Source organism: Bombus huntii, chromosome 11 (genome assembly GCF_024542735.1).
Source record: "Bombus huntii isolate Logan2020A chromosome 11, iyBomHunt1.1, whole genome shotgun sequence".
Classification (NCBI taxonomy): domain Eukaryota; kingdom Metazoa; phylum Arthropoda; class Insecta; order Hymenoptera; family Apidae; genus Bombus; species Bombus huntii.
Genome location: NC_066248.1, coordinates 1,713,527 through 1,741,278, shown reverse-complemented (window position 1 = coordinate 1,741,278; position 27,752 = coordinate 1,713,527). Strand labels below are relative to the sequence as shown.

At 39.3% G+C, this 27,752-nt stretch overlaps 2 protein-coding genes across 4 annotated transcripts in view; one reads left to right on the top strand and one right to left on the bottom strand.

Annotated features, from left to right (window-relative positions):
• Positions 1–963, bottom strand: part of LOC126871117 (collagen alpha-5(IV) chain) — a 55,877-nt gene extending 54,914 nt beyond the window's left edge. Inside the window, exon 1 of the mRNA XM_050629563.1 lies at positions 323–963. Coding sequence (XP_050485520.1) covers positions 323–451 — 129 coding nt within the window. The 5' untranslated portion in view covers positions 452–963. The remainder of the gene's footprint in view (positions 1–322) is intronic.
• An 84-nt stretch (positions 964–1,047) lies between these two features.
• LOC126871116 (collagen alpha-1(IV) chain) lies at positions 1,048–27,570 on the top strand. Of its 3 annotated transcripts, XM_050629559.1 has the most exons (27): positions 1,051–1,692; positions 3,232–3,274; positions 11,694–11,832; positions 12,369–12,512; positions 13,553–13,941; positions 14,424–14,558; positions 14,640–14,747; positions 14,898–15,119; positions 15,366–15,554; positions 15,788–15,904; positions 16,208–16,372; positions 16,594–16,896; positions 17,205–17,585; positions 17,831–18,037; positions 18,472–18,640; positions 18,733–18,863; positions 18,996–19,434; positions 19,762–20,111; positions 20,420–20,686; positions 20,760–20,931; positions 21,017–21,262; positions 21,372–21,734; positions 22,175–22,390; positions 22,813–23,184; positions 23,629–23,800; positions 25,426–25,540; positions 26,032–27,570. In XM_050629559.1, exons 1-27 carry the CDS (start codon positions 1,673–1,675, stop codon positions 26,281–26,283), a joined length of 5,826 nt encoding a protein of 1,941 aa, XP_050485516.1. In that variant the 5' UTR covers positions 1,051–1,672; the 3' UTR covers positions 26,284–27,570. The 3 variants fall into 3 exon arrangements, with proteins under 3 accessions (XP_050485517.1, XP_050485516.1, XP_050485518.1); XM_050629560.1 differs by lacking the exon at positions 18,472–18,640 and having other exon boundaries at positions 1,048–1,692; positions 17,831–17,876; XM_050629561.1 differs by lacking the exons at positions 17,831–18,037; positions 18,472–18,640 and having other exon boundaries at positions 17,205–17,334.
• Positions 27,571–27,752: the final 182 nt, after the last annotated feature.

Genomic DNA, 27,752 nt, shown 5'->3' with positions numbered 1-27,752 from the left:
CTATCGAAAGAGCGGAATACGAAGGTACGTACGACCGGTAACATCACTGGATAAATGACACTTTAGCGGAATGAACGTTAATTCCACTCTTCTCTCTTTCTCTTTCTAAGCTACGACAACGAACGCGCGTGACGATATTAAACGATGACGGTAGAGCGAAGCGCAGCACTGCTTAAACCAGCGACGCGAGAATGGAACACTGTTTCGTTAGAAGATACGCGATTCGTGTAAAAATCCTAGAAGCTAGACGGAATATCTGCGGAGAAGCCCTTTGTCTACGAGCGAACGGTACGTAACTGGGATATTTCAAGGACTCACTCACCACAGCCTCGGTGACCGGTATCCACGTGACGACCAGTAGGGCAAGGACGCAGGTGACTCGCAGGACAACCGGGAACGGACGTAACCCGCGGGCTGCATTGGTCGACGTCGCCGCGGCCCTAGGCCGCATTGTGCCCGACTCTTCTCCTCCTCCTCCTCCCTCTTGTCCCTTTCGTTCTTCCTTCTTCGTTTTCCCCCTCGTTTACCTGTTTACGTTGGTGGAGTTTTGCGAATAGACCGGCAGCCCGCGAAATAGCCGATACTCTCTGATCCGGCTATTCGAACGTCTCGTTCGTACGGTACACACTCGTGCTCGGATTCCGAGTTCTCTGGTGTGTAGTTAAGAGATGTCGTGTCGTGTGGTTGGAAAACGATGCGGTGGCTGGTCGGCCAGCCTGTCGACGCAGCGCGTGTCGAAGGGCCAGACAGACGGCCCGGTTGGCCCGTCCTCCCGATCGGTCGCCGCTTCGCGCAGCCAGACAGGCCTAAGTCAGCGGTGGAGGAGGCGCTCTTCTCTCTTCTCCTCTTCGTGGAGCTGTATCCTTGCGCGTCCGAGCGCGTCACGGTGGCGGGTAAATGCTCCCCTCTCGCTCTCTACTCGCCGGTTCTCGCTTCAGTTCGCTCGAGCCAGAGAGACCTACGGCGCGATCGACATCGGCTGAGACCGTGCAACAGTCCTCGTGCGACGCGCGATCGAGCTCGCCTCGACCCGGTCAGCAATCCTCTCCTCCTCTTCCTTCTCCTCCTCTTTTGCCACCTCCTCTTCCTCCTTTTTCTCTTCTGCTGCTCCTCTTCCCTCCAACTTCTTCCTCTTTTTCTCTTCCTCTTCTTCTGCTTACTCTTCTACGCGCTCTTCTCCGCTTACTTCCCTCTCTAACCACACACACGCTCTTCTCTTCCCTTCCTCCCTTCCTCTCTCTTTCGGCTTCTCCCTCTGTCCTTCCTTCTTGCGCCCTGCTGCTGGTGGTATCTTCTGGTCCCGTAGTTGGCAGAGGCAGGCTGGAGAGTTCGATTCTCTTGGCCGCGAGTTAGCGGAGAGCACTGAGAGAGCGGGGGAGGCACAGACTCTGAACACAGTGTGAGAGCACACGAGCTCTCGCGGAATCGAGAGAAGCCTCTCTCCCGATCCTTTCGGCGGAGGAATTCTAGCTGGCGTGGCTCGGCGGCCGCCTCCACCTTCCTTCCCTCCACCCGAGTTCATTCAGAGCCCTCCCTGGATGGGACGGTCCACACACCACGTCTACTCGGTGCCGGGTTCCCCGCGATATTTTGTGACTGTCTTTCCGTGCGGTGCTTGTGCTAGCCTGTGCTCCTCGGCTCCCTAGACCCGTCGCGGAATAGGGAGGTCGAAATGACCCGGTTGGGATTGCGGTGAGTTGCCATTCATCTTACTATTCTCTTCTTTCCAAAATTCTTTCTTTTCTCCTTACTTTCCTTATATTTCTTCTCCTCCTTCTCTGTCTTCGCCTTCTTCTTCCACTCCTTCTTCTTCTTCCTCTTCTGCCATTTCCTTCTTTTTCGCCGTTCTTACTCCTTTTCCTTCGCGGTAATCTTACTGGTTCGTCAACCTGTTGTTACGTCAATGATCTCTATATTGCGCGAACACGTGCATTCGGTAACCGTGTTGCTCGTGTTGTGCTTTTCCACCAACGTGACACGGAAGCATCGTTCGAGATACATATCTCACCTCCGTGAACTCTGACGAACTACTGTCGTGCGTCGAATAACGTGCTCTTCTCCTCGTTCCACGAGACATCTTAGTTTTTGCAGTCACCCTGCCTAGACCTGCCTTTCGTACCTGTTCCCGTTCCACCGATCTTTCTTCGGTCGATCCTTTTATTCTTCTTTAATTGCTCCGCGTTTGTTCTCCCTCGGTGCACGCGCCACGAGTATTTCAATGATGCACGGAGGGGGCACTTTCATCCCCCCGTTACATACCGACGGATCGACGAGTGGATTTCAAGGACGAAACTCGCGCGTATTTGTGGTCAATTATCCTTTTGACGGAGAACCCTGCACCGTCTCGTGCTTTGTATCGCGAAAGACGTCCGTCCATCCGATTGGTATTTTTGCGTTAATCGCGCGTGCATTAGTTTTCGATACGTTTCGCGCGAAATGCTGTGAAATATTTCTTCGGATTTTTATATTTAAAATATAGTCGATATTTGCGGTGCCGCGGGAGACCAGTAAAATTCTTCATGATTCTACCGTGACCTATTTCTTTAATCTCTTCTTTCGATGCGTATGTACCTATTTGTCTGTTTTTTTTAACCCGATACGGGAAGCGATAGAGATTTCTTGGAAAATTCCTCTTGTATTTTGCTTTCTATTTTATTTGTACGATTTAATTCACGTCGAAGACTCGCATTCCGATCATCGAGAACTGCAACGAAATCTCCTAATTTCACATTTTACACTTTCGTTTGTAGCTTTCTTCGGATTAAATAAATTCTCCACGCTCTCTTTAATATTTTCTAATATTTTCGGCGTCAAGGTATAAGAAAATAAAATTTTCATTTGTCCGTGTTTTATCACGTTTAAGTCTGCTTGCACGATAATTTACTAACGGACGATATTAGTAAATCGACGAGCGACGAGCTACAACGTTCTTTTACAGAACTTTATTCGTTCGATTTTCTAACTTCGTATCGTTACGCAACAAAATTTATCGATGCTTCTACGGTAGAACTTTCGAAGACCGAGGATTTCGTTCAAACAAACGATGTAAATATTTGTAAAGTTACTTATATAGCAGTTTTCTTCTCTTTTTCGTATTTATTAACAAAACGAACTCAAGAAATTTAGCGTGAAATTTTCCAAATTGTCGAGAAGCTATAATAACGCGAGTGAACTAACAAATGATGATAATTTCCACTTTCATAGAATAATTAAGAAAAATTGTCTTTTCAGATTCGTCGCATCCGCAGTGTTCCTGGCCGGGATAGTTGGTGGGGTACGTACAACCATCGTTTTAATTTCGATAATCTCTCGAATCGTGACTCATTCTCGCTCTGTATATCGCTCGACGCCGACAAAACGAGATCTCTACGATCGGTTCGATTCATTCATCGATTACGCCTTTGCGTTGGTACATTCGAGCACGCAACGCACGTGCATGAAGCGTTGCATCGAACGACTAAAAAGTCAACCGCGAATCGAGAGGATCGCGTTTCGTGGCGCGTGCTCTCCGACCTTCTGTCTTTCCTCCTCTGTTCGCTTCATTGTGTGTACTGTGCACGTTCGAGAACCGATGGAGTTGCGAGGGCGAAAAAGCTCGATTCGAAGGTCGACGGATCTTTGGCTGGCGTAACGCGCACGACTCGCGCGAGCACATTCATTGCCCACGCGATTAAATCATTCGGAGCATCGCGTCGCGTCGCATCGCATCGCGTCGTTGTGCTTTTACGTTCTTACGTTCCTCCGCGGAAACGCTTGCCAGACTTTAGAGTTTTTCTATCCATCTGCCGAACGAAATCGATGGAATTGTTTCGGAAATCGTATGGGACTTCTCCGATCATTTGTTGGTTTTGTTAATTAAATTGCGCGTCTGCCGAGTCGTGGTCACAGTTGTAATTAATAGGACCTGTAGTTGTTTAATAGTTAGAAGGAATGTTTTATCTTTAGATGACACTAACGTAGGTTGGATGAGATAATTGGAAGCGAGCTTGATCAGTTAGCTCAAGGTTACTTACTCAAGTTGTAGTTCCTATGCAATTAGTACATGCTTAATAGCTACCATATTTTGTTGTTATATTATGATCGATAGCGATCGATTAATCCAAAGTCGGTATAATATATTGTTTATGTTAGACAATATTTATAAAACGATGACGTGAGACCATGTGTGTCGTATATTTATAGCGATAATACGTTACTGATAGCATTAACAGAATCATAGCAAATAATACAAATTTGTGCAAAAGTAATCGCTCCACAAGTTGAATATACTACTTGAAAAAAGGAAATTTCTCTTATAACGCAATTTCGACGAATCGCAGAAACGAAGCATTCTGCAGTTTCATATAATAACGACGCCATGGCTAACGAACCGTTTCAAAAACTCAATCTTCATCTGAATAGGTTATCGGTACTTTCGATAAATTGCTACGCGAAACTGTTCACCGGTTTTACACAACTCGGTTTCGAGCAACGATAACAAGAAATTGTTCTCCAATTGCACGTCATATTTCAACGAATCGTTCCAAGGAATGCTTTATGCCACTCTAGAAATTGTCTCTTCAGCACGCCATATCGCTATTTCGACGAATTGCTCCAAAACGCCGTTCTTCCACCGATCCCTCGTAAAATCGATGCAATTTTGAAAAACTACTTTTGAAAATATCAGCTTGTTCGAAAAATTCTTGTCGAAAGTTACAACAAAATTTAGCGTATTTTTATAGAATTCGCACTGTATCGAATAATATATCCATCGCTTTTTCCGATCGATTTTTCCTATATATACAAATTTGTTATCTTCGAATAACTTTTACAGACTTCTAGAGTAATTAAATATTCATGTTTATATCCTACGAACAAGTTTTCTAAATACCACGATAAATAGTAACAAACCTATACTATATTCTACGAGTACGACAGATAGAGTTAAATTATTCATCTAAGAATAAAAACTTCCAGTTCGTCCTTTATCCGCGAGTTTCGACGTTGCGTCACCGAAACAGAGAAAATTGTTTAACAAGTTTCGAATATTATTATTTCTTCTTAATTCCTGTGGTGTCCAAGGACAGAGATCTTTCTATCGTTTCGCTATAATTTGATAGAAGGTTATGATAGAAATTCTTCAAATTTGTTAAATTATCCAGTACGTTGTTTTCGATAATGTTGCTATACACACGTAGAGATAAATGTTCTCCAACGTTCTTATTTCTCTTTTAGCAAACTTATTTCCGAGCAGCGTGCATCGGGCACGCGGTCGATAACGCGAAGATCATGTCGCAGATGCGATAACAGCGTTTCAGCAGATTTGTCGTCGACCAACGACGGAAAGGTGTTAAATCCGAAATAGGGCAGCCGTCTGTTAGCGACCAGTTCGCCTACGAGACGCCGTAACCGCGCTTTGTGTAATTTTATTACGCCACGTACACGTGTACCGCGCGTACAAGCACATAAGCCAGCTTAGTCACTATTGAAAATAGTTTGGAATTGACCGCGGCTGGATTACCATCGTCTAAAGAACTTAATCGTCCTTTTTGGTTCTCCACGACCGCATGTTCGTTCTTGCGAGAGGTTATTGGGTTGGTAGATTGCGTTTTGGGGTTGAATCGAGTTTAACCTTTGCACCAACATTATGGTCGAACGCAGCTGTGTATGTAGATATCTGCATTTCACTACGCGATCCGATTTTAGTTCGTGTACCGTTGAAATTTATCCTTTGTTGAGGGAATCTACGATGATAGTACACGTTTACTAATAGTAACGTAAAACAAACGAAAAGTGCGGAAATCATAGAACTTTTCGAGTTGTAGAAATTGAAATTCCTCGAGAATGGTAAAACGAATTAGTTGTGTCGAAATTCGGGCACTCGATTCAGATCTGGATTATCAAAAATTTGATTGTTATAGCTTGATAAAACATTTTGACAAAACCTACTTGAGGGCAGTATGCCCTCTTTCGATTCTTTTCTCCATCGAAGCTTGGCGATAGAAAAAAAAAAAAAAAAAAAGAAAGAAATTGGATAGAATAAAAATTCATCGTTTCTACGCGTCGAAATCCGATCCAAGTTACGTAAGATAAAAAAAAAGCATTCCAAATCAAAATAACGAAATACAATATCGATTATAACAATAACTGTGCGACTGCTTAACGTAAAGGCCCTAATGTTGCTCATTTTCAAGGTATTTTAGTTTTACTACGAAAAATCCTACTTTACGTTAAACGCAGGCTCGAACAGTAGTTCTGTTCTCGTCGTATTTTCTTTATTTTACCTGACATCATAGGATTAAGAAGTTTGCACAGCAAATTCGCCGGATAAGAAGCATATTTATTTTGACCGTTTTATCTCGTTAGCAGCTGCATTCTACGCTTTCATTCGTAGAATATTCGCGACTTACGATGACACGAATCGATCAGTCGATTATGTCTCTTCGATGTTTCGAATGCACCAGCCAAGGTACCTGTGTACCGGCTGTAATGTTAAAACGTTCCATTCTTTCTGTATCTTTTACAGTTGGCAAGCTGCTATTACGCGACGTTTAAATTTTAGCGTCTCGTGCATGCTCGGTGATGCGTGAAACGTGAAAAATTGTTTCGCGAGGCGGGAACCACTTGCGCCGTAGCGAAAGTGTTTAGTCAGAGGAACGGGTTTACGGAGCGGCGGGATTAATGATGATCGTCGTGAAGTCAATTGCACGTTAAAAACTCTTAAAGATAGCGTTATTCGCCGGATAAATCGCATCGAACGAAATTCCGAATGCGGTAAATTAACAGCAGAAAGGCCTGTGTGAATGGGCTTTGATCAACGTTGATAACGATTCTTGTTGCACGTTTCGCGATAACAGTTTTACCGAACGAAGTAATTTAGTTTTCTTTGCTTGTAATTTATCACTCGTAACCTGACCGCGATAGAAATTTTCACGAAACCTGTGATTCTATGTGTACTATATAGGACAAATGATTTTGAAAATTCGTTAAAAAATATTTCGTATTAATTATTTCGACCCTTGAATTTACAAGTGTTCTCGCACGATTGGCTCGTAAGGATCGTAGCGATACGAGTCGGTTCATCGCTATTTTTCCTAAAATAGCGTGCTGCGTTTATCGTTGTAAGAATAACTGTAAAGTTATAACTCAACTGCGAAATTAAAGGGATGGGAATCTTAATTCTCAAAATCTTAATATTCACTGCCGTGGTTTTCAACTCGCAATACCGTGTATGCTGTCGACAAAGTAAATTACTTGGTTCCTTTCGTCGTATCAACGTACACATATCACACTTGGCTCTTATGAATACGCGTCGTCCATCGAGATTATAAGGATCGCTGACCAACGAATTAGCGAGCCTCGTCCTACACCGTATTAATCTTGTTGAAATACATGTTGCTCCGTAACATCGTCACATTCTTGTTCTTTCCAATTTACGGATGATCGATGATTACGGTTCGCACAAGCTTCGTATTGAAGAAACGTTGAAAGTTATTAATGCGGATACCAGTTGACTGTTAATTTATTGTAGGTTCGAAAGAGTGACTCGATTTTAATTGATTTTGACTCGAGTTCTATAGGTTTAGTGGAATTACTGAAAAGTGGGGCTGCCTGTTTATCGCAGCAGTCCCTGCGAATGAAACGAGGAATACGGCGAGGTGAAGTTGACAAACAGGAATGACGGAGGATCGAAGGGAAAAAGGATCGTTCGGGATCCAAGCTGGAACGCGATGGCTGATTGGTTACGTAATCGCGGATTCACGAAGGCGGCCAAGAAACGCGATAAAAGGAACGATTCTTGAACCGTCGCGAGAAGATAGTCCCGGTATCTAGAATAAGAAAATTGGGCTGGCTTCGTTGAACGAAATGGCAGTGTAGATTGAGTCGTTTTCGTGGATGCTCGAGGATAGAGATGCGTGTGACGTTGATGATAATTTGGTTGGAGGTTTGATCGAAAGGAGGAAACGGAGATTCTACTTTTGGAAATATTTCTTCGAATAAATTTCTCGATTTTTCGAACTTGGCGTATGAGATCTATGGGTAGGCGTATGTTTCTGGTCGTTGTCTGTCGTTGCAAGGAAAGAGAATTTCCGATGTTTGCGTAGATATAGATATTATACTATAGATAGTATCGAGCGTAGTTTCATTTCGTGAATCGAGGAGAATGGAGATTATATTTGTCGATTATTATTTTTCCAATATTTCGGGACCGAGTATTACGAGGCTGGTAATTTGTCATTTTCTATAAAGTCAACGTACGTGCAAATTAATCAGAAATATACAAATAATTATAATTCAAAATGAAATACGTAATATCACGGTAAATCGAAACAAACTGAACTTTGAAATTTGCTAGAATTACAATTGTATTTATCGATATAGAATAATGAATAATTAATTTTAAATGGTAATAATAGCGAATATAGATTAACACGTGTGATCTAAGCAATTAGTATTCGGTGATTGTATTTCGGAAAGGTTTTACGTTACTTTGTACTCGTTAATTAAATAACGAAGTCGTTAGGTGAAAAATTAGCTGAGAAATAAAAAATTTTCCAACTTTTATACTTTTGATAGTATCATCATAATGTGGTCATACTAATAAATAATCTTCCTTACATTTTTTCTATTTTATGCCACGCATAAATTATAGATAAATGGAATAATTTAAAGCTAATGTAGCGCTAAGCGCTACGTAATATCTATGATTCATTGTTTGGAAATAAGTACATTATCGTATGATAATTATGTTTCGTATTCATAGCAGCTTCTTTGATCTCAAATTGCAACTACGATCTCCATTGTCCATCTGTCCACTGCATCTGAAATTCTGACTTTGTTTAATCTTCTACAACATCAAACTCCATTTATTAAAGTAGATTGATTATAATCGTTTAATAATTATACAAATAAAAGATTAATCTAAAAGATACTAATTAATTGGGATTGTTAGAGTTGTATGAACAATTAAACGCGAATGGGATCAGAATGTAATAAAAGTAGAGGAACGTTACGTACTTAGACTGTTAGTTGAAGATTCGAGGATCGTTTAATTTATCTTATAAAATCGCAAGAATTAAGAGAAATCGTAAAAATGATTTAACTCGCGACGTATCACAAAACAGCAATTTTTGACTATTCTACAAAAAGTTCGACATATCCGTGGCAAGATTTTATATTCTTACATCACAGAATTGAGAAGGCATAATCCTGTACATATTTTCAGCAGTGATGTCAGTAAATCAGTTTCGCGTGTAACTCGCGACGAGGTCGTTGCGAATTATCGTATTATCAGCGTCCAGATGTCTGTATCGCTTCGTATTATTAGAATTCACGATGAAGATTCGACAAATTATGTATATCTGTTACGACATATGATCCGTTACAAATTGCTGCAAAAATAAGCGATTCTTAATCAATAAATATGTTTAGCAAAGATCACAAAAATACTACAATACGTACATAAACATTTTCTATGGTTACTCTCGTGAATCTGCCTCTAAATTCGTAACTCATCGAATTCGCTAAGCAGTGCAAATACTTCTGCAAACGGTGATAAAATTGTTCGCCTGTGGAATTTTCGAGAGTTTTGCTGCTTCTGTTCTCGTAGCTTCCCAAGATGTATGGCATCGACGTGACACGATTATCTTCTGTTTCGATAAAACCCGTACTATTTCATTCAGCTTTTTCGAGGGAAATGTTGGAGGGAAACACGCGGCAGAGAGGCTGGCCAGAAAGGGATCCAAAGAGGAACAGCGTGCGGCGCGTCACTTCAAAACGATAACGGGCGAAGCGTTATCTCCCGCGCTTCCTGTCAGCGCGTACCATTCCGAAACTTAAAAAGGATAAAACGTGAAAACGAGGGCAAGACAATGACTTTCTGCGAACGCGATGACGCATCGACTGAATCGAGCTAATTTGTATAATATGGTCGCCGTACGCAGACAGGGCTAGATCAGCGATCGAGGTATAGAAATTGGTCTGCGTGCGTCGAAAGAAATCTCTTGGAAAAAGATGTCGCTCTGTTATATGTACGTACGATGCACTGTCGTTCGTGAGTCGTTAAACATTCTGGTAGATTCGTAGTTACGCTATACCGCTCATGTTAATGTTCACCTTGCGAGTGTTTGCATAGCGTATTTGAGATGTTACGTGATTTTTCAGATGTTGGAAGATATTTTAGAGAATAGGTGGAAGGCTTAAGTAACAATCGTGATGCTTTGGATTTATGGAGTTTACCTTTCGGTTAAATTTATACATCGTTGTTTAATATCGCTGTAAAATGTAGATTATCAAAATTCGAATTAAAAATGAATAAAAAATAAAACGTGCTCTGTCGTACAAGAAGCGTAGCTGATAACTTATCGACAGTTGATGCAACCTCAGAAGTACCTATTAAATATTAAGATGTAAGAAGATCCTCTTGAAAACGTTTTTAGTCTTCATATCTAGGCATTTGATACATACGCTTAGCTATGCTTTCTCGTTCTAGCGCGAAACATAACTTTTATCTTAATCGTCGAGTCGTATTATATCAAACATTTTTTATTTGTATGTTCCTTTTTCCTTTGTAATTTATAGAATTAAAATTCGCGACAAATTTTTATTTTGAGTACTATCCCGTACGTTATTTTAATTCATTTGTGCCGAATCTAATCATTTTCTATACACGGCATGCATGTATATACACATTTATTATTCCGAATCAATTATTAAATTTAAGTCGAATATAGCCAGTAAGTACCAATACATATTACGTTATTAATTAATTTATTTATTTCACTTTTAGTTGACAAAGCGAAAAAGTTATTTGTACTTTCTAAGAATAGCAATCATATTATTCGTTTTAGAAAAGTCAATACATACGCAAATATTTGTCGAACAAAGCTTAGCGTGTTATGATCAACTTATTCTGTATATATAATTGCAATATGATAACAATCGTATTAAACTCCTTTAACTTTTTTGTAAGCAACTAAAATATTCGAAAATTGTATTTTTCATCAAATTAGATCAATTTAGTGTCTGTGAATGATTGGTCAGACTCCGTCGGTAAAGTAGTTTATAGATCCTTCAGTCAATACCCTCAGACCTGCATGATCTACAGCTCAATCGATATTTACGTTTATCGCGCACCTTCGTATCGATTACCGAGATCTTATCGATTCTGATCGATTCTAATCGATTACTTGATCTACTGACTTGATCTATCGAAAAAACTTCAAGTTATACAAAGTTTCATAAGATACGTAAATTCACAATTTATTTGGTAAGTTATTCGAAACATTTCAATCTCATTTTTACCGTTCAACTTGGAAAATCATAATTTTCTGAAAGTTTTAGCCACCGTCTTTATAACAAAAACGCGCAATCAATAAATATTGCATAAAAGATTAATTTAAATTTAATTGTTCTAAACTACGAAATAAACGATATGTACAACTGACGTGCTTGATTGAAAAGAAATTACACTTTAGACGGTTATATTCTACGATGGAAATCGATGAAAATGTATAGTATTATTAAATATATTGCAGAAATAACAAGATAGGATTTTTCGTGACGGTACTGCGGTAGCGAACGTGTTAAAAGATCGCTATAACTGCAATAGAAAACAAAACATGAATGCTCTCTTACAATTAAACAATGTTACTTCCTTACGAAGAAGTCATCAAATAAATCTCTGCTCTATTTTATATCTTTTTCTTTTCCAGCAATATAACCACACATCATGGTCGTACAATCCTCCGCCTGTTGTACCACTTGGACGAGGTGATATTGGAAAACCAAATAGTACAGACGACGATTATAATATTTCACCACGATGGAGGGCTTTTGTTACGAACAACGAAGGTAACGACGGGGTTTATCTCTTCTTGATTTTCTCTGCATAGAACAAAAATTTCGCTACACCTCTTGCCGATAAGTATAATTGGATAATATTTTCAATTCTATGTACGGATATCTAGATAACTCCTTTTTATGTCCTTTTTATACGCTGACGAAATGGAAGATTATCTTTAGAAAAAATTTATTGCAAACGCGAATAAATATCTCTGCTGAAACTTTAAAATAGTGTTTCTCGTTTCCGAAAATTTTTCCACTGCGTCTTTCTTCTCCGGATAAATCGTTTAGTTGATTCTCTCTTTCGTATTTTTATGTAGTTTTCCCTTTAACTTTTATTAAACTGATTATCTGGTTACCTGTTTATTAATTTTTGCTTCTCCTTTGTCATTTTCTACTTTCTTAATTAAAAATTATTAATTTGTGCTGTTTAAATATTTTGAATATATTCTTCTACTCTTCCTGTGAAACTTGTAATTTTGAATAATATTATAATAATTTGACATAACATATATAGTAAATTGATCTTGTATTCTACTGTATAGATTCTGAGGAAGATAGGCGGTACTTAAATAACCAAGGCCAAGGCTATCAAGGTCAGAATTACGATGATCGGTACAACAGATACCCTGATAGCGATGACTATAATCAGAGAACTGATGATTCCGGCGGATATCAGACTAATTATGGTATCAATAAAAATGCACTTATCACAATTTTCCTCTTTGTCCTCTTTATATTATTCATCGTGATTTACATATGTAAATAACATAAAGGTGAAGTCATGTAATAAGTTAAAGCACATTGAAATAATTTATTGAAGCAATCGTGTTAAAAATTTAAACGAGTAGTAAGAATATGTCCTGTATTAATCGTGCTATTTGTTAACAATTTTCCAGGAAACAGCGCTCACCTTCTTTCCTTCGAAACGATTCCGTCGCAATATCTCCAGATTTACGAATTCAATTTCGGCCTACTAATTAACAGGACCGTACATTTATCTTTTGTCTTTACAGCGTTGTGTAATAGTTTCCTATTAATCGATAGTGCCAGCGGTTATTGCGCGCGCGCACAAGTTTATGGTGTTCCATAAAATTTAATAGGCTAATAGAAAATTGAATTTTGAAAAGGCATAAAGCTGATATCGCTTGAGCTTCGAACGAATTATTTTCATAAAAGAACAAACCTTTAACAGACGAGAAATTTGTCGAATTTCACAAAATAGAGCTGTGACGAGTAACGTGCATTTTATTGCCAAACCTTTTATTCGCCCCTCATTTATGATTCTGCAATTGTACTGCTTTATAATTTTCCAAGCTCGTGCATTTTGGGGGAAAATTATTTTGAATTATGATTTCTGCTAAAGTCACTTCTTTATGTTAACGTCAACGAAATTTATATTTTTCGGTTCATTTGCGCGATTGTTAATAGTCGTTTACAATCTTTTTCTCATTTCACATTTTTTTCTTCTATCTGCTGCCCTTACGAAATATCGTCATATTTATATAGGGATTTCATTCTATGAAATAACATTTCTGCCTACATTTGAAAGATATAAATTTGCATATACATTCTCTGTAACGATTATAGTTTATTTTTAAGATGATACTTGTTGTCATGGCGTTAAACACGAAAACCAGCGTCCCAATTCATACGATCTCATTCCCATCTTTCCATCTCATAGATCGTCTATCCGATTCGTTTAACACGAGTAATCTTCTCCTCTCAGGAGGCTTGGATCAAGAATCCTACAACCAAGGTCAAGATCAAATCCCGTTGGATCCTTACAATCAAGAAGCTGGCGATCCTTACGGAAGATCTGGAGGTTATGAAGACTCTTACGGAAGAGGAGAAGCCGGAGGAGAACAAAGATCCAGAGATTCTTCTGGCGATGGCTACGATAGAAATTATGGATCCAGAGACGATTATGGACGCGGAGACCCTTACGGACAACGCGGATACTCTTCAGGGCAACGTGGAGGATATGGCGCGGCCGGAGATTCGGACAATTATCCGAGCAGTTACACGGTTGTGCCAGTTCCAGGATACAAGCCACAACGAAACTGTACCGGATCGGCCTGCTGCGTGCCAAAATGTTTCGCGGAGAAAGGTTCCAGAGTAAGTGTTCGTCGAAGGGAATTTTGTACGCAAAATTTATTTTTTTTCTTTTTTTACGGTAATCACGAAAATGTAAACTTGTAAGACATAATTGGATATTATATTTCAAGACAATACGAGAAAAGCACACGAGGCGTCGATGTCGAATGTTAATTTCGAAGGAAATATTGGAGTTACGAGTGGAAAAGAATTAGCTATAAAATCAGTGTTACTGTTGTATTCCTTTTATTTCCTACTAAATTACGATGGTTGGGTTATTCATTTAATTCAGAGGTGAAAGGAATTTGATGTAAATTTCGTTTCGGTGTGAGTTATACGACAAAATATGAATAATTGTAAAAACACGCATTATGTTATATACATGTATATAACAGAAATATAACAAATATCTGCAACAGAATGTTAGAACAAATTAAATGAAAATAATTTTTATATTATACTAGATTTGTGAATTTTTAATTCATTTTTACTTATGTGCACAGGGACCGCCAGGTGTAATGGGGCCACAGGGACCTAAAGGTCAAAAAGGATTTCCTGGAACAGAAGGTCTTTTGGGACCAAAGGGAGAAAAAGGTGATCCTGGTCCTCAAGGACTACGCGGTCCGAAAGGTGACAGAGTATGTACTGATTTGTTATTAACGTTCGCTTTTGTTTATAATAGTATACAATAATGTATTGTTAACAATAATTTTTTCCAGGGTAAAATGGGTATACCTGGATTCTCCGGTATAAGTGGTGTTCCTGGAGTACAAGGTCCACCCGGAGCTCCTGGTCTACCTGGTCGTGATGGCTGCAATGGAACAGACGTACGCATGCTGCAAATTATTTTTATTAGTAATACTTATTACGAGAATACGGATGTTTGTGCATTTATGAGAAATTCTGAAACAAAAAATGAGAATATGCGATAGTATAAAATGAAAATTAAAAAATTTTTTTTGACGATTATCTTTCAGGGTGAACCTGGTGATGCTGGTCGTCCTGGAGATACAGGTCCTCGTGGTTATCCAGGTCCTCGAGGGCCCAAGGGAGACAAAGGTCAATCAGGGTTCGCCGGTAGGTTCCCTGTAGGTCAAAAGGGAGAACCGGGTATAGATGGTGTCAGAGGACCTCCAGGACAACCAGGATTACAAGGAGAGCGTGGATTTCCTGGACCTAAGGGTGATCGTGGTCCTTATGTAAGTTACTGTTTGTAAATACTTTCGTGACTTGCTGTACATTTAACCGTGTTAAAAGCGAAGTTCATTTTAATACCGTTCGTTTGCAGTAATACCATTATGTTGTTATTGTTTGTAATCATTGAAAATAATAATTTCTCTACTCTTTATCTATTGACAAATAAGACACTTATATTGGTGAATGGTTAATCTATAAACAATAATGCTACGATACGGTGATTTAAAATATTTGACTATCGTATTCAGGGTCCGCCTGGTCTACAAGGACCAAGAGGAGAAAAGGGAAACATGGGTCTTGCGTTCGAAGGTCCGAAAGGTGACAAAGGTCAGAAGGGAGAGCAAGGACCTCCTGGATCGCCTGCAGTCGGCGGCTTTCTACATCCAGGAGAAGAAATAGCAGGTCCACAGGGAGAGCGTGGTGAAAAAGGAGACACGGTATTCTTTTTAAATACTTAAAATTTACAACATTAAAATAAACAAAGAGTACATAGATATTGTCAATAACGTTCTAAATTTTTAGGTTCTAGTTTAAAAAAAAATGCAAATATATGTATGAGCAATTTAGTGTATAAAAATTTGTATTTGTATACATTATTTATATAGTCAAAGATTTGTACGATTATACGATTTGTTCCTTTATATCTATTTTATTTCATTTGTAACGATAGGGTGAAAGAGGGTCGGACGGTCAAAAAGGAGAACAGGGACCAATTGGTGATCATGGTATTCCTGGTACTGCAGGTATGAAAGGAGAAAAAGGTCTTCCAGGCGCACCAGGTATTCGTGTAAGTATATTTATTCGTTTCAGTTAAACGTGTTGTTCTCCTTGGATCTATATAATCTGAAATGATTATCATATTTCAATAGACATTTTTAAAGTCTAGATAGTTTTTCAATGTTTGGTTATGGTATTCACTATAATCTCACTACCTTTTGTGTATTTGACGCTTTTTCTAAACAAAGTATTGCAAAAAGGAAAGTATTTGGAAAGATATAGACGTGAATAAGAAGCGAGGAGAACAGCAATGTTAATGGTAAAGTAAAAATACAGGATGATGTAAATTAATTTGTACATTTACTATATTCAGGGACGGGATGGTTTCTCTGGACCTCCAGGTCCGCCTGGACGCAAAGGTGATCGAGGTTATGACGGATTAGACGGCCTTTCAGGTCGTCCTGGACAGAAAGGAGAACCAGGTCGAGATGGACCTATGGGTGTTCCAGGCTTACGAGGACCACCTGGTCCACCTGGAGTAAGTATTACTAACATTAATCTTCCTAAGAAACGAATAGATTAAATGACCTCTTCTTGCAACATAAATATACTTTTAGAATTGAAGTACAATAGAACTTTTCATCCGAATTGATATAATGACAAGAACGTTAGTATAATGATAACAGAATAATTACTTTTGAGATATTAAATCCTATAAATTGTTCAAGTAAAAACTTTACTTCTAATTACTAATTGCAGGGTGGGAAAGGTACGCCAGGGCCTCCAGGGCCAAAAGGACCTCAAGGTTTTCCAGGACCCACTGGACCGCGCGGTGCCGATGGATATCCCGGAGATCCAGGACCAAGAGGTCCTATTGGACCATCAGGAGGGCCTGGGTTAGCAGGTATTCCTGGTCCAGAGGGTTTACCAGGAGAAAAAGGAGCAAAGGGAGAACCTGGGATCACAGGATTCCCTGGACCAACAGGTCCCCGTGGATTTGATGGTCCGCCAGGTTTAGCAGGTTCACGAGGGCTGCCAGGAGAGAAAGGAGCGTCGATTATGGTGGGTATTTATTCAGAAATCAATACGAATATTTAATAAGTCGATCCAATACAAGAATTCTTTTTTCCCTGGATATTTTATATTTGTTTAAATGTGTTTTTATTTAGAATGAAGTTTGTCCAAGTCCTAGAGTTACCGGCCTTTAACGCGTATCTAAATAAGTTATACATGGTTAATTAAATATGTCATTAGAAAAACAATAAATCCGATGCCAGTTATTTTGACTGGTTTGATAATTCTAATTCGTTTGATACTTAATATTAATTTTGATAGTTAATAATATTTCGAAAATTATCAAACGTGTATAGGGCCCCAAAGGAATGGATGGAGCGCCCGGTAGAGATGGCGAGAAAGGACAAAAAGGAGAACGCGGTTACGCAGGACCGCGTGGAGTTCCTGGCGACGTGGATGGTATTCCAGGAGCGCCCGGAGAACCTGGTTTACCAGGAGAACCGGGAACGCCAGGGAAAAACGGCATTCCAGGATTTCCAGGATCACCTGGTGAGAAGGGAGAGATAGGAGGGCGTTGTATAGACTGTCTGCCGGGATTACCAGGAATCAAAGGTGATCGTGGTTTCGATGGACAACCTGGACTTCCTGGTCCACGAGGTCCGGCTGGAGAACGAGGATTCCCCGGAGAACCTGGCAGCGACGGATTACCTGGACCAATTGGGCCACCAGGGCCTCCGGTACTTTCAGCACATTATTTTATCTTTCGTATTTCAAAGAAATATTTTGAAAGAAAAGACTCGCACAGATTTATCAAATTATTTGAATTCAAGTCGTTTGAGTTAAAATAACGTGGTTTCGAGAGAATATCCAATGGGACGCAGATAACTTTACCAGCACGTACCAGAAATTTATAATTAAGTAGAATTAAAATTTTAATATGTAATAGAAAATCGTTACTATATCGTGTATTTCCGATTACTAGGGAAAAGATGGCATTCCTGGTGCAGCAGGTCCACAAGGAGAACCTGGTACTCCAGCAGTGGTTACGGAAAACATGCTTAAAGTAGAAAAGGGCGATAAAGGTGTGAGAGGTCCGGTAGGAAGAGATGGTCCACCTGGTCTTCCTGGTCCGCCTGGAGAAAAAGGTCCGATGGGATTTGAAGGTTTCCCAGGACCCAAGGGTGTTGCTGTAAGTTGTTGCGATCTCAACTTTTACCATTCTGTCAATCTCTTCCGTTCAAATTTCGAAATAATTATGTAATTCTATAATTCTTAATTGGTTTTTGATGCGTTTAATCGAAAAGTGTGTTTAAAATATCAAATACGTGTACTATTATGTAGAAATACTATAAAATCTGTTTAGAGCAGCCTATAACTTTTATCGTAAATAATTTTTTGTATGTTTCCAAATAGTTTTTTGTTTTTCTTGAAAAATTTGTTTAACTTATGTGACTTTCGAAATACACATATGATATATTTTTTTATTAAGAAAGTTCAACGTTTTGGAATCATCATCGAATCTATCGAATGTATACAAATATTTTTATAATCCGCAAATAGGGATCAGGGCAGCAAATACGTTAAATAATTTGTCAAAACTTTTCATCCTGTTATTGTTTCTAGGGAGATCGCGGATTCCCTGGTCAAGATGGTATTCCTGGAAGACCATGTGTTCCTGGTCGAAAAGGAGAACCTGGTGTTAGTGTGAAAGGAGAACATGGAGAACCAGGCCGAAGAGGTGAAACGGGTGCAAAGGGCGAACCTGGTCCACTAGGAGATAAAGGAGAACCTGGTAGATATGCATTATATTTCTTGGAATTCGTGTATAGTTTCTAAACCGCTTCAGTGCTCAATAAGTAATTTGATTATTTCTGTTTTAAATAGGTCTGTGTCCAATTCCGGATGAATTAATTAAAGGAATTAAAGGCGACAGAGGTGCTCCCGGTGAAAAAGGAGAGCCTGGTCCACCCGGAAGGGATGGGTTAAGCGGTGACAAAGGTTTACAAGGTATTTCGGTAAGTACAAACTGTATTTCCTATTTGATAGAACTTTTTGTTATTTATTTTCATTATAATTTTGATTACTTTTGCAAATGTAACATTATATACTCGTGTATTCGTAAGATAATAATAAACTATTGTGAACAGGGCCCACCTGGACCACCGGGATCAATTGGTGCACCTGGGCCAGTTGGACCAAGAGGATTACCAGGTCCTCGTGGTGACAAGGGTAATATAGGACCAATGGGTTTCCCTGGGGAACCTGGTCGTGAAGGACCCAGAGGGTTCCCAGGCGCTGCAGGGTTGAAAGGAGCAAAAGGTGAAGTTGGTATCTCGGTCAAGGGCAGTCCTGGATTGCCAGGACCACCGGGACAAAAGGGAGAGAAAGGTCTTCCAGGACCACCAGGAAAGGAAGGTCCTGATGGTCTGCCGGGTTTGCCAGGATTTTCCGGAGAGAAGGGTGATGCAGGTATTCCAGGCATAGGTGGTTTGCCTGGTGCGCCAGGAGAAAAGGGAGATACTGGTCCGATGGGACCTCCAGGCCCGCCTGGTGTTGCTGGAATTCCTGGTATAGACGGAAGTAAAGGTATGCAATTCCTAAATTCTGCAGTTTATGTTACAGTTATGTAAAGTATTTGCGCACATCCTTACGTTTTAATGAAACGTTTTCTTTATCAAGTTCCACAATTTCGTCTTCGTGGCATCAAATTTTTGTAGTGATAAGAAAGCACTTTTAGATAATACAAAATTTAATATACTTGGACCTAATTAAGTCGTATGTAAATGTTATAATAAATACAATGGTGCATAAATAACTTTTGTAGCCACTGTAGGTATCTCTCGTGAATCATTTATTTCAAATTTCAAAGTAATATAATAATTGTAACATAAACGTAATTGTTTTGTGTATCAGGTGAACCGGGATTGCCGGGCGAGGCTGGCAAACCAGGACTCCCAGGATTCCCAGGTATCAAAGGTGATCGTGGCGAACCGGGTATCGATGGATCGAAAGGTTACCCAGGAAGACGTGGTCTACCTGGTTTACAAGGTAGACCTGGTATAGAAGGTGCACCTGGTTTGAAAGGAGAACGAGGTGAAAAAGGCGCCCCTGGTTTCCCTGGATTACGTGGAATGGAAGGAAAACCTGGCCGCCCTGGATTAACTGGACCAAAAGGAGATATAGGTCATCCTGGTCTGCCTGGTCTTCCTGGAACTATCGGGTTCCAAGGACCTAAAGGTGATCAAGGTTTACCAGGATTGCCAGTAAGTCTTTTACATTCGCAAATGTTGATTTAAGCTAATTGTTCAATATTTGTAATATCTTCAATTGAAAAAGCTGAAAAGGGATATTATATATATTTATTAATTGGTATTGATTACTTAATATGATAATAGGTAATGAGCTTTTACACTTTTGAGTTATAAAACTTGTATCTTTCTTTCTCTTTCAATGAATATAATTAAAAATATTTGTGCTGCCACCTTATCGCAGCGAATTTGTGTTATGCCCAATAGGGATTTAACGAAGATAGTGGGAATTGCTAATTTATTGTAACCATTAATCTCGTTAGGGACGCAAAGGAGAACCAGGTCTAGTTTCTGAGAAAGGACAGAAAGGTGAACCAGGAATGCCAGGTATCCGTGGTCCTGTTGGTCCTCCTGGTAGAGATGGTATTGACGGAGACAAAGGGGAACGTGGATTGTCGTGTAATTGTTTAGACGGATTGCCAGGTCTTAAGGGAGAACCTGGTCTGCCAGGTCGCGATGGTTTACCAGGACCTATAGGGCTAAAAGGTGACGCTGGAGTAAGAGGTTTCCATGGTTCTCAAGGAGATATAGTACGTTTTATTCTTTACAATGAACAAAAATTCATAGCAAGGAGTTTAATTTAAAATATTTTTAAATTTCCAGGGACCAATGGGTCCACCAGGTGAACCCGGAACACCTGGAATCGACGGATTACCAGGCGAGCCAGGTGACATCGGTCCACCGGGTCCACCTGGTTTCCCTGGTTCGGATGGTGATGTGGGAGCTCCAGGACATCCTGGCCTCAACGGTGGCAAAGGAGACCGTGGTTTGCCAGGTAAGAGGTTGAAACTCTTTTCAACTTTATAAGAAAATGTACAAACTAATTTTGTAGAAACTAATGGATTTAATTATTTCACAAGGTCTTGTTGGGGAACCTGGTATCCGTGGTATGCCTGGAGAAAAAGGTGACCGGGGACAACCTGGACCGACAGTTGCGATCAAAGGTGAGAAAGGCGAACCAGGTATGCCAGGATTACGAGGTGTAGCTGGAGAGAAAGGAGATCGTGGCGAGGAAGGTCTAGCTGGTTATGATGGCGAAAAAGGAGATAGGGGCACACCAGGTCCAGTTGGAAACCCAGGTCCACCTGGCCTCCCTGGACCTAAAGGTATTCTCAATTTCTAATTTATTATTTTGCATTTTCTATCGTTAACGCAATTCAATCGTGTCTGCAAAAGATCAAGCTTTGATCGACTATGTGAAATGTGTTATTTTAGGTGAAGAAGGTCCACGTGGACCTACGGGAATTGCTGGATTAACTATCAAGGGTGAGAAGGGTTTACCAGGTCTGCCAGGAAAGCACGGACGAGAAGGAGTACCAGGACGACCAGGAGAGAAGGGAGAACGAGGATTACCTGGTTTACCAGGACATAAAGGAGATCAGGGACCTTATGGACCTGTTGGGCCACAGGGCGAGAAAGGAGATATGGGACTTATGGGTTCTCCCGGTTTACCAGGTCAAGATGGAGCTCCAGGTCATAGAGGACTCCCGGGTCAAGAAGGTCCAAAGGGTGAAAAAGGTGACAATTGTATACCAGAACCAGGTCTGCCGGGACAAAAGGGAGAACCAGGATACCCAGGTAAATGGACGGGGATTAATAAATTATTAAATCACCCAATAGATTCCTGCTGTTTATTTTCTGTTACTTAAAATCTCCCTTTTTCAGTATCATTTCCATCTTTTTTCTTTTTTTTTTTTTACAAACAATAGATTTAGGATAACTCGCAACTTTTGACACCCTGAATCGATAAACTTCTTGTTTCATTTACCTGATCACGAATTTTGTCTTTGTTTGGAGGTAAAGTGCTGAACATGATTAACCTTTAAGATCAAAATTTTCTTTCTTAACGTAATCGAAAAACTAGTTCGTGCAAATACAAGACGATAATGAAAATTGTTTATTATCCAATTTGGTAAATTACGAGGCAACTACTAAACTTAACTCAAATAATTTCATCTTATTCTATTTAGAATACGTTTGGTAATTTTGTAAACACGTTCATTTTACTAAATTTACAGGAGTTTCCGGAATTGATGGACTCCCCGGTGAAAAAGGTGACAGAGGTTGGCCCGGTCTAGAGGGTCCACCTGGTCTGGATGGAGAGAAAGGTGAAAGAGGATTCCCAGGTCCAACGGGAAAAAAGGGTGCTATTGGGTTTGTTGGTCAGAAGGGTGACAAGGGTCTCGACTGCCTCGAACCACCGATGGGACCAAAAGGAGACCGTGGTTATCCTGGTACGGCCAATTACGTCAAAATATCGAAAATTAAAGTTTTATAGATATCATGATACGTAATAACTTGACTATACTAAATTCAATGAATGAGACCGATACACTTGAATATTCCGGCTAAGATTCAAAATTTTTCGCGTGCGTGTTTCTTCTTAACTCCATTTAGCATCAAACTATGGACGATATTTATTCGAATATTTTACTATCTGGCAAAAATTCGTAATAAAAACGCTGCGGACTTTCCGAACAGCTCAATGTATAAATCATTTACTTGTAATTGTTATAAATTGTAATTAATTTATAAATCATATCTGCATTGGTAAATTATTTATAATTGTACTAATTTGACTTATATTTATGTCGTTAATTGTCAATTTAGTTGTTGTTCATATTTTATATTTGAGTTTTTATTTTTTTTACTGCAGGACTTACTGGCCCGCCAGGCTCGCCAGGAGAGAAAGGAGCTTCAGGTCAGCCAGGATTCCCAGGATCGCATGGAATGAAAGGTGCACCAGGACCTCAAGGACCACCAGGTCCAGTTGGATTACCAGGACTGCAAGGACCTGTTGGTGCTCCTGGTTTACCAGGTCTTCAAGGACCCGTGGGTCATCCGGGTGAACCAGGAGAACCAGGACTACCATGCGAAGCTGCGCCTGACTACCTTACTGGTATCTTGCTAGTAAAACACAGTCAAACTGACAGAGTGCCTGTTTGTGATGCAGGACATATCCAACTCTGGGAAGGATACAGTATGTTATCTACGGATGGCAATGAAAGATCGCACTCACAAGATTTAGGCAAGTACCACGGATGAAAATTAAATTACCGAAAGTATTTGTTGTTCGATTTTTCCTTAACTTAACTTGTCACAAAAAATTGCTAATAATATGTTATCCGTATTATACGAAACTTTTTGAAATATTCTTCTCACGAGACACGAGTATATTGTCAACGTAAAACATTCATTTAATATGTATATAATTAGTTCTGAAGATGGTACCATTAAATGCTGTTGACTTATTGATGTAATGATAATTGACTGTTGAAATACTTTCGTGAGCCAATGTACATGTATATATGCGCCGAGTACGCTAGATAGAGAAATAATTACGAAGTCGATTGCAAGCGTATCGATACGTATCGGCAGCTTGATCTATGTGTCCTTGCATGTGCCTTCAGTTTGTTCTCTTCTCCCCTTCGTCTATTCTGAGTCATCTGTCTAATAAATGATCACGAAACAGGTCATGCCGGCTCGTGCGTGCGAAAGTTCTCGACGATGCCGTTCCTCTTCTGCGACACCGGCAACGTTTGTAACTATGCGAGTCGTAGCGATCGTTCTTACTGGTTGTCGACCACTAAAGCAATTCCCATGATGCCTATTGAGGGGACAGCGATAGAGGAATACATCTCCAGGTACGTTGATCGTTTCCATGAAACAAAATCGCCAGAGCACATCGAATGCCTAGCTACGTTTCCTTCGAATAAGATGTTTCTTGTAGCGTGGATCTATGTCGCGGAACGAATGTCCGTTCCACATCGATCAACCGTTAAACACGATTATGTTGCCACCCCTTCGACGCAGGTATCGCTGGCAGAAGAAATATAGCGAGGTCATAGAGTAATAGGAAAAAGACATATGTTACTTGCAGACGTTTTGTTCGAATAGTAGAGAATTCTGTTGTATTTAAAAAGATACAGTGTAGTATATTATTCGAGAAAAAAAACCTATATGTTATAGAAAACATTCGTTACATCAATTCGCTAATGACTTTTGTGATTTGAGATTCAAGATGCTTCTGAGATAATCTGAGATTCTACGAGATGCATACAACCTCGGACGCGGCATCATCAGTCGATGTTGCTAAGTAGCATTTCAATTTACAACCTCGCTGTATCTCTCTAAACAACTTACAAACCTTCAAAGATATAAGTAATTTTTTCGCGATTTGTTCAGCCGAACGGAGATCGATTGACTTGTCACGATGGCTAGAAGGAAATCGTATAGATCTCGTTCGATTTGCTCCCATTTACCATGGGAAACTCGACTGAACTCTATTTGCATCTCGTATTCGACACGACGCATTGGAAACGAGACGTTGGTTTCGTTGACGCGTTATTTGTAAAAACGCTGCTTGGTTTTACGGCGGGGCATTTTCATCGTCTCTTCTTCTCTTTTTCTATTTTGGAAATGTTCGCGATCGAGTTGAGATGATTTATATTGATATAGATGGATACCTGGTAAATTTCAAAGGATTTACGGCTACGCAGTAGCGCTGTTTCTAGAATTAATTATTTAAAAAATAATATCGTAGATTCATTTGTTTCAAGTACGGCGAAAAGTAAAACAGACCTGCGAAATAATTTTAACGATACCTCTGTAAATTGATTCTCGATGTTAAACATTGAATCTTGTTTCAATAATCATGCTTTTCGGATATAATTTATGTAACAAACACGCACATTGAAAGTTTACACGAGTATCCTGGTATTATAATAAATTATTGTTCCAATTTACTATTTTATACAGACTGTTCCGATGCGTAATTTACAACTTGCCGTTATGAAAAATCGTTGATACAAATATTCGAAACATTTAACATATTTAATAATATAAATTGCAAGAAGAATAAAGTATACGCTATTGTTTGAACGGAGGAATAATTATTTATATTGTTTCATTCGTCATTATGCCAAACTATGTAAAGTGAAATTTTATTCTGCGTGGAAATCAGTTGCAATTTCAATGCAAGCGTCACGACATTTTAGTTTATATAAAGTTACAAACATTTCCATGAGAGTAAATAGAAAGGGGTACGCAAAATGAAATTGTTAATTTAATATACATTTGTTAATAATTTAACTTCTAGAAGCAGTTGTTACGAACAGATGCTAAATAATACATATAAATTTGATATATCGCATCGCCTGACAAAAATGTTACTCGAAATCAAATTAATTGTTCGTTCAAGTCGAAACTGTCGAACATGGTAAAATGGTATTATGAGTATTAACAAATGAAATTTCGTTTCGTTCTACAGATGCGTGGTTTGCGAGGTTCCAGCGAATGTGATAGCCGTACACAGCCAGTCATTGAATATTCCAGATTGTCCACACGGATGGACCGGGCTTTGGATCGGATACAGTTTTGTCATGGTACGAACATTTCTTTCCATTTCTATACTCAAACGTGTAAATTTGATTACATACGAAGTTCTTATAAAAATTCAAGTGAACAATCGAAGAGTAAAAATAAATTACCTGACACTTAGTTCGTCGTATTCAGAAAGTCATCACGCGATATTTATCGTATTTTTCCCCTGTAATCTTTATTTATTTTAGGCATTTCTGTCTGCCTCTTTACATGCACGTTCGCGTGTTAAATTTTGGCTTTCAAAGTTATTTGGCAAACATCGTATTTAACACGACGTATTTTCTACACGCCTCGACGAGTACCTCCTTCACACTCTTAAACACGCGTCTCCACCCTTTTACCTTTTCGTCGAACTTTTGACGTGGAAACGCTCGCAGGCCTCCTCGGTTCGAAGCTTCCCCCCGTTTTCCAATTCAAACTTTTCTCGTTTTACGTCGATAGAAATCGCGAATATCGGAAAACGGGGATTCGACTAATTTTCACGTGCTTTCAGCATACGGGTGCCGGTGCCCAGGGTGGAGGACAATCCTTGTCCAGTTCCGGATCCTGTCTGGAAGATTTCCGTACAACGCCATTTATCGAATGTAACGAAGAACACTGCCATTATTACTCGAACGAGATCAGCTTTTGGATGACGACGATAGAGGACAGGCTTCAGTTCCAAAGGCCTGAGAAACAGACCTTGAAGGCAGGCAACCTCAGGTCCCGAATAAGTCGCTGCCAAGTGTGTATAAAGAACACGTAAATCCATGTAAACCCGCGTGTTTATGCTCTCTTTCTTTTATTCCCCGCGTTTCTTCCTTCTTTCATCTTTCCTTTTTGTTTACTTTTTCCTTCTTTTTTTTTATTTCTTCCGTTAAAACGACGCCAATTACCTTTATCGCTAACTATAAAGAAGGTTATACATAAGACGGAATTAGGTCTGGGAGGAAAAGGACCGAATAAAAATTTGCGGAAGACGAAAGAAACCGAGAGAGATTTTTGCTCCTTGTCGTGCTCTCTTTTTGACCTCCGCCGCAAATGTCTCGTCCTCGTTATTTTTAATCTGTCTCCTTTCCCTTTCGTTTTTCTTTTTCTTCCTTTTTCTCCGTATCTCTTCTTCTTCCTATACACAGACTCTCGAAAGTATTATATATCTGGACGCTTGTAGACACCTTTTTAGTGGATATACTATATATATTATAGGGAACGTTCTGAAATTTCACTAGTACCATAATCAGACTCAACTATCGCGATTATATAGATGAAGTTTAAAAATCGGAAAATATATATAGAGGTTACACGATATCTGGTACAAGTATATATTTTGCAAAGATTATCGCATCATCTTCAGCATTTGTTACTTGTTTAAGCTATTCATACTCTGTATTAATTTGTTTACTAAATATATATTTGCAGAAAATATCTTGCAACATGTATGTACATTTTCCGATTGCTTTCAAATTTTATCAATACGATCATGACGATAGTATCTGATTGCAGTGATAATGAAATTTCAAAATGTTTCATATAACATGGGCATTGTATTTCGTATAATACGGACGTAAAAGTTTTCTCTGGTAAATGTTCAAATACTTTCGTGGACCAGTGTATTTATCTTTCTTGTCATGTTCCTAATGCTTTCCTCGTTGATCCTTTCTTTGGTCAAAAATCTCGTTTTACACTTGTTTTTACTGCCGCCTTTGAATTTCCCGCGAATTGCTTTCCTTCCCATCACGAAATCGTATATGCCGTAAGTTTTATTTCTATAACTATTCAAACAAGTGCCTAGCGTACTATTTTCTAGCATGTAAAATAATATATATATATAAAAGTTTATTATAAATATTATATGTATATTTATATCTCGCAAATCTTGTATGAAAAGTAAGTTCATCGTACTACTACGGACACTGCCCATATCCAATATGGCATATTTTACATATTGTATATTAATATAAATGAACTTAGCCTGGTAATCGTGTGAAGCCAAATATTTAAGTGAATAGGTATTTTGCTACTGTAGCTAATAAAATTCTATTTTCAAACTTCATTCGTTTTACCTTTATAACTCATTTTTTTTCCTTCGACTTATCCTTTTATTTATACCGAAGATAAACAAATTTTAATCTTCTCGTTCGTACGATTGTTCGCTACGAACAATCTTCTTAACCTTAAACCAATCTTAAACCATTTCCTTAACAAAATTGTTTATATTTTCGTTTTTTCGAACAG

Excerpts from the sequence above, each read along its gene's own strand:
- LOC126871116 (XM_050629559.1), top strand. The coding sequence starts at position 1,673 with ATGACCCGGTTGGGATTGCG. Across the intron at positions 1,693-3,231 it reads ATGACCCGGTTGGGATTGCG|ATTCGTCGCATCCGCAGTGT; the intron begins GTGAGTTGCCAT and ends TTGTCTTTTCAG. Across the intron at positions 14,559-14,639 it reads GCGGTCCGAAAGGTGACAGA|GGTAAAATGGGTATACCTGG; the intron begins GTATGTACTGAT and ends AATTTTTTCCAG.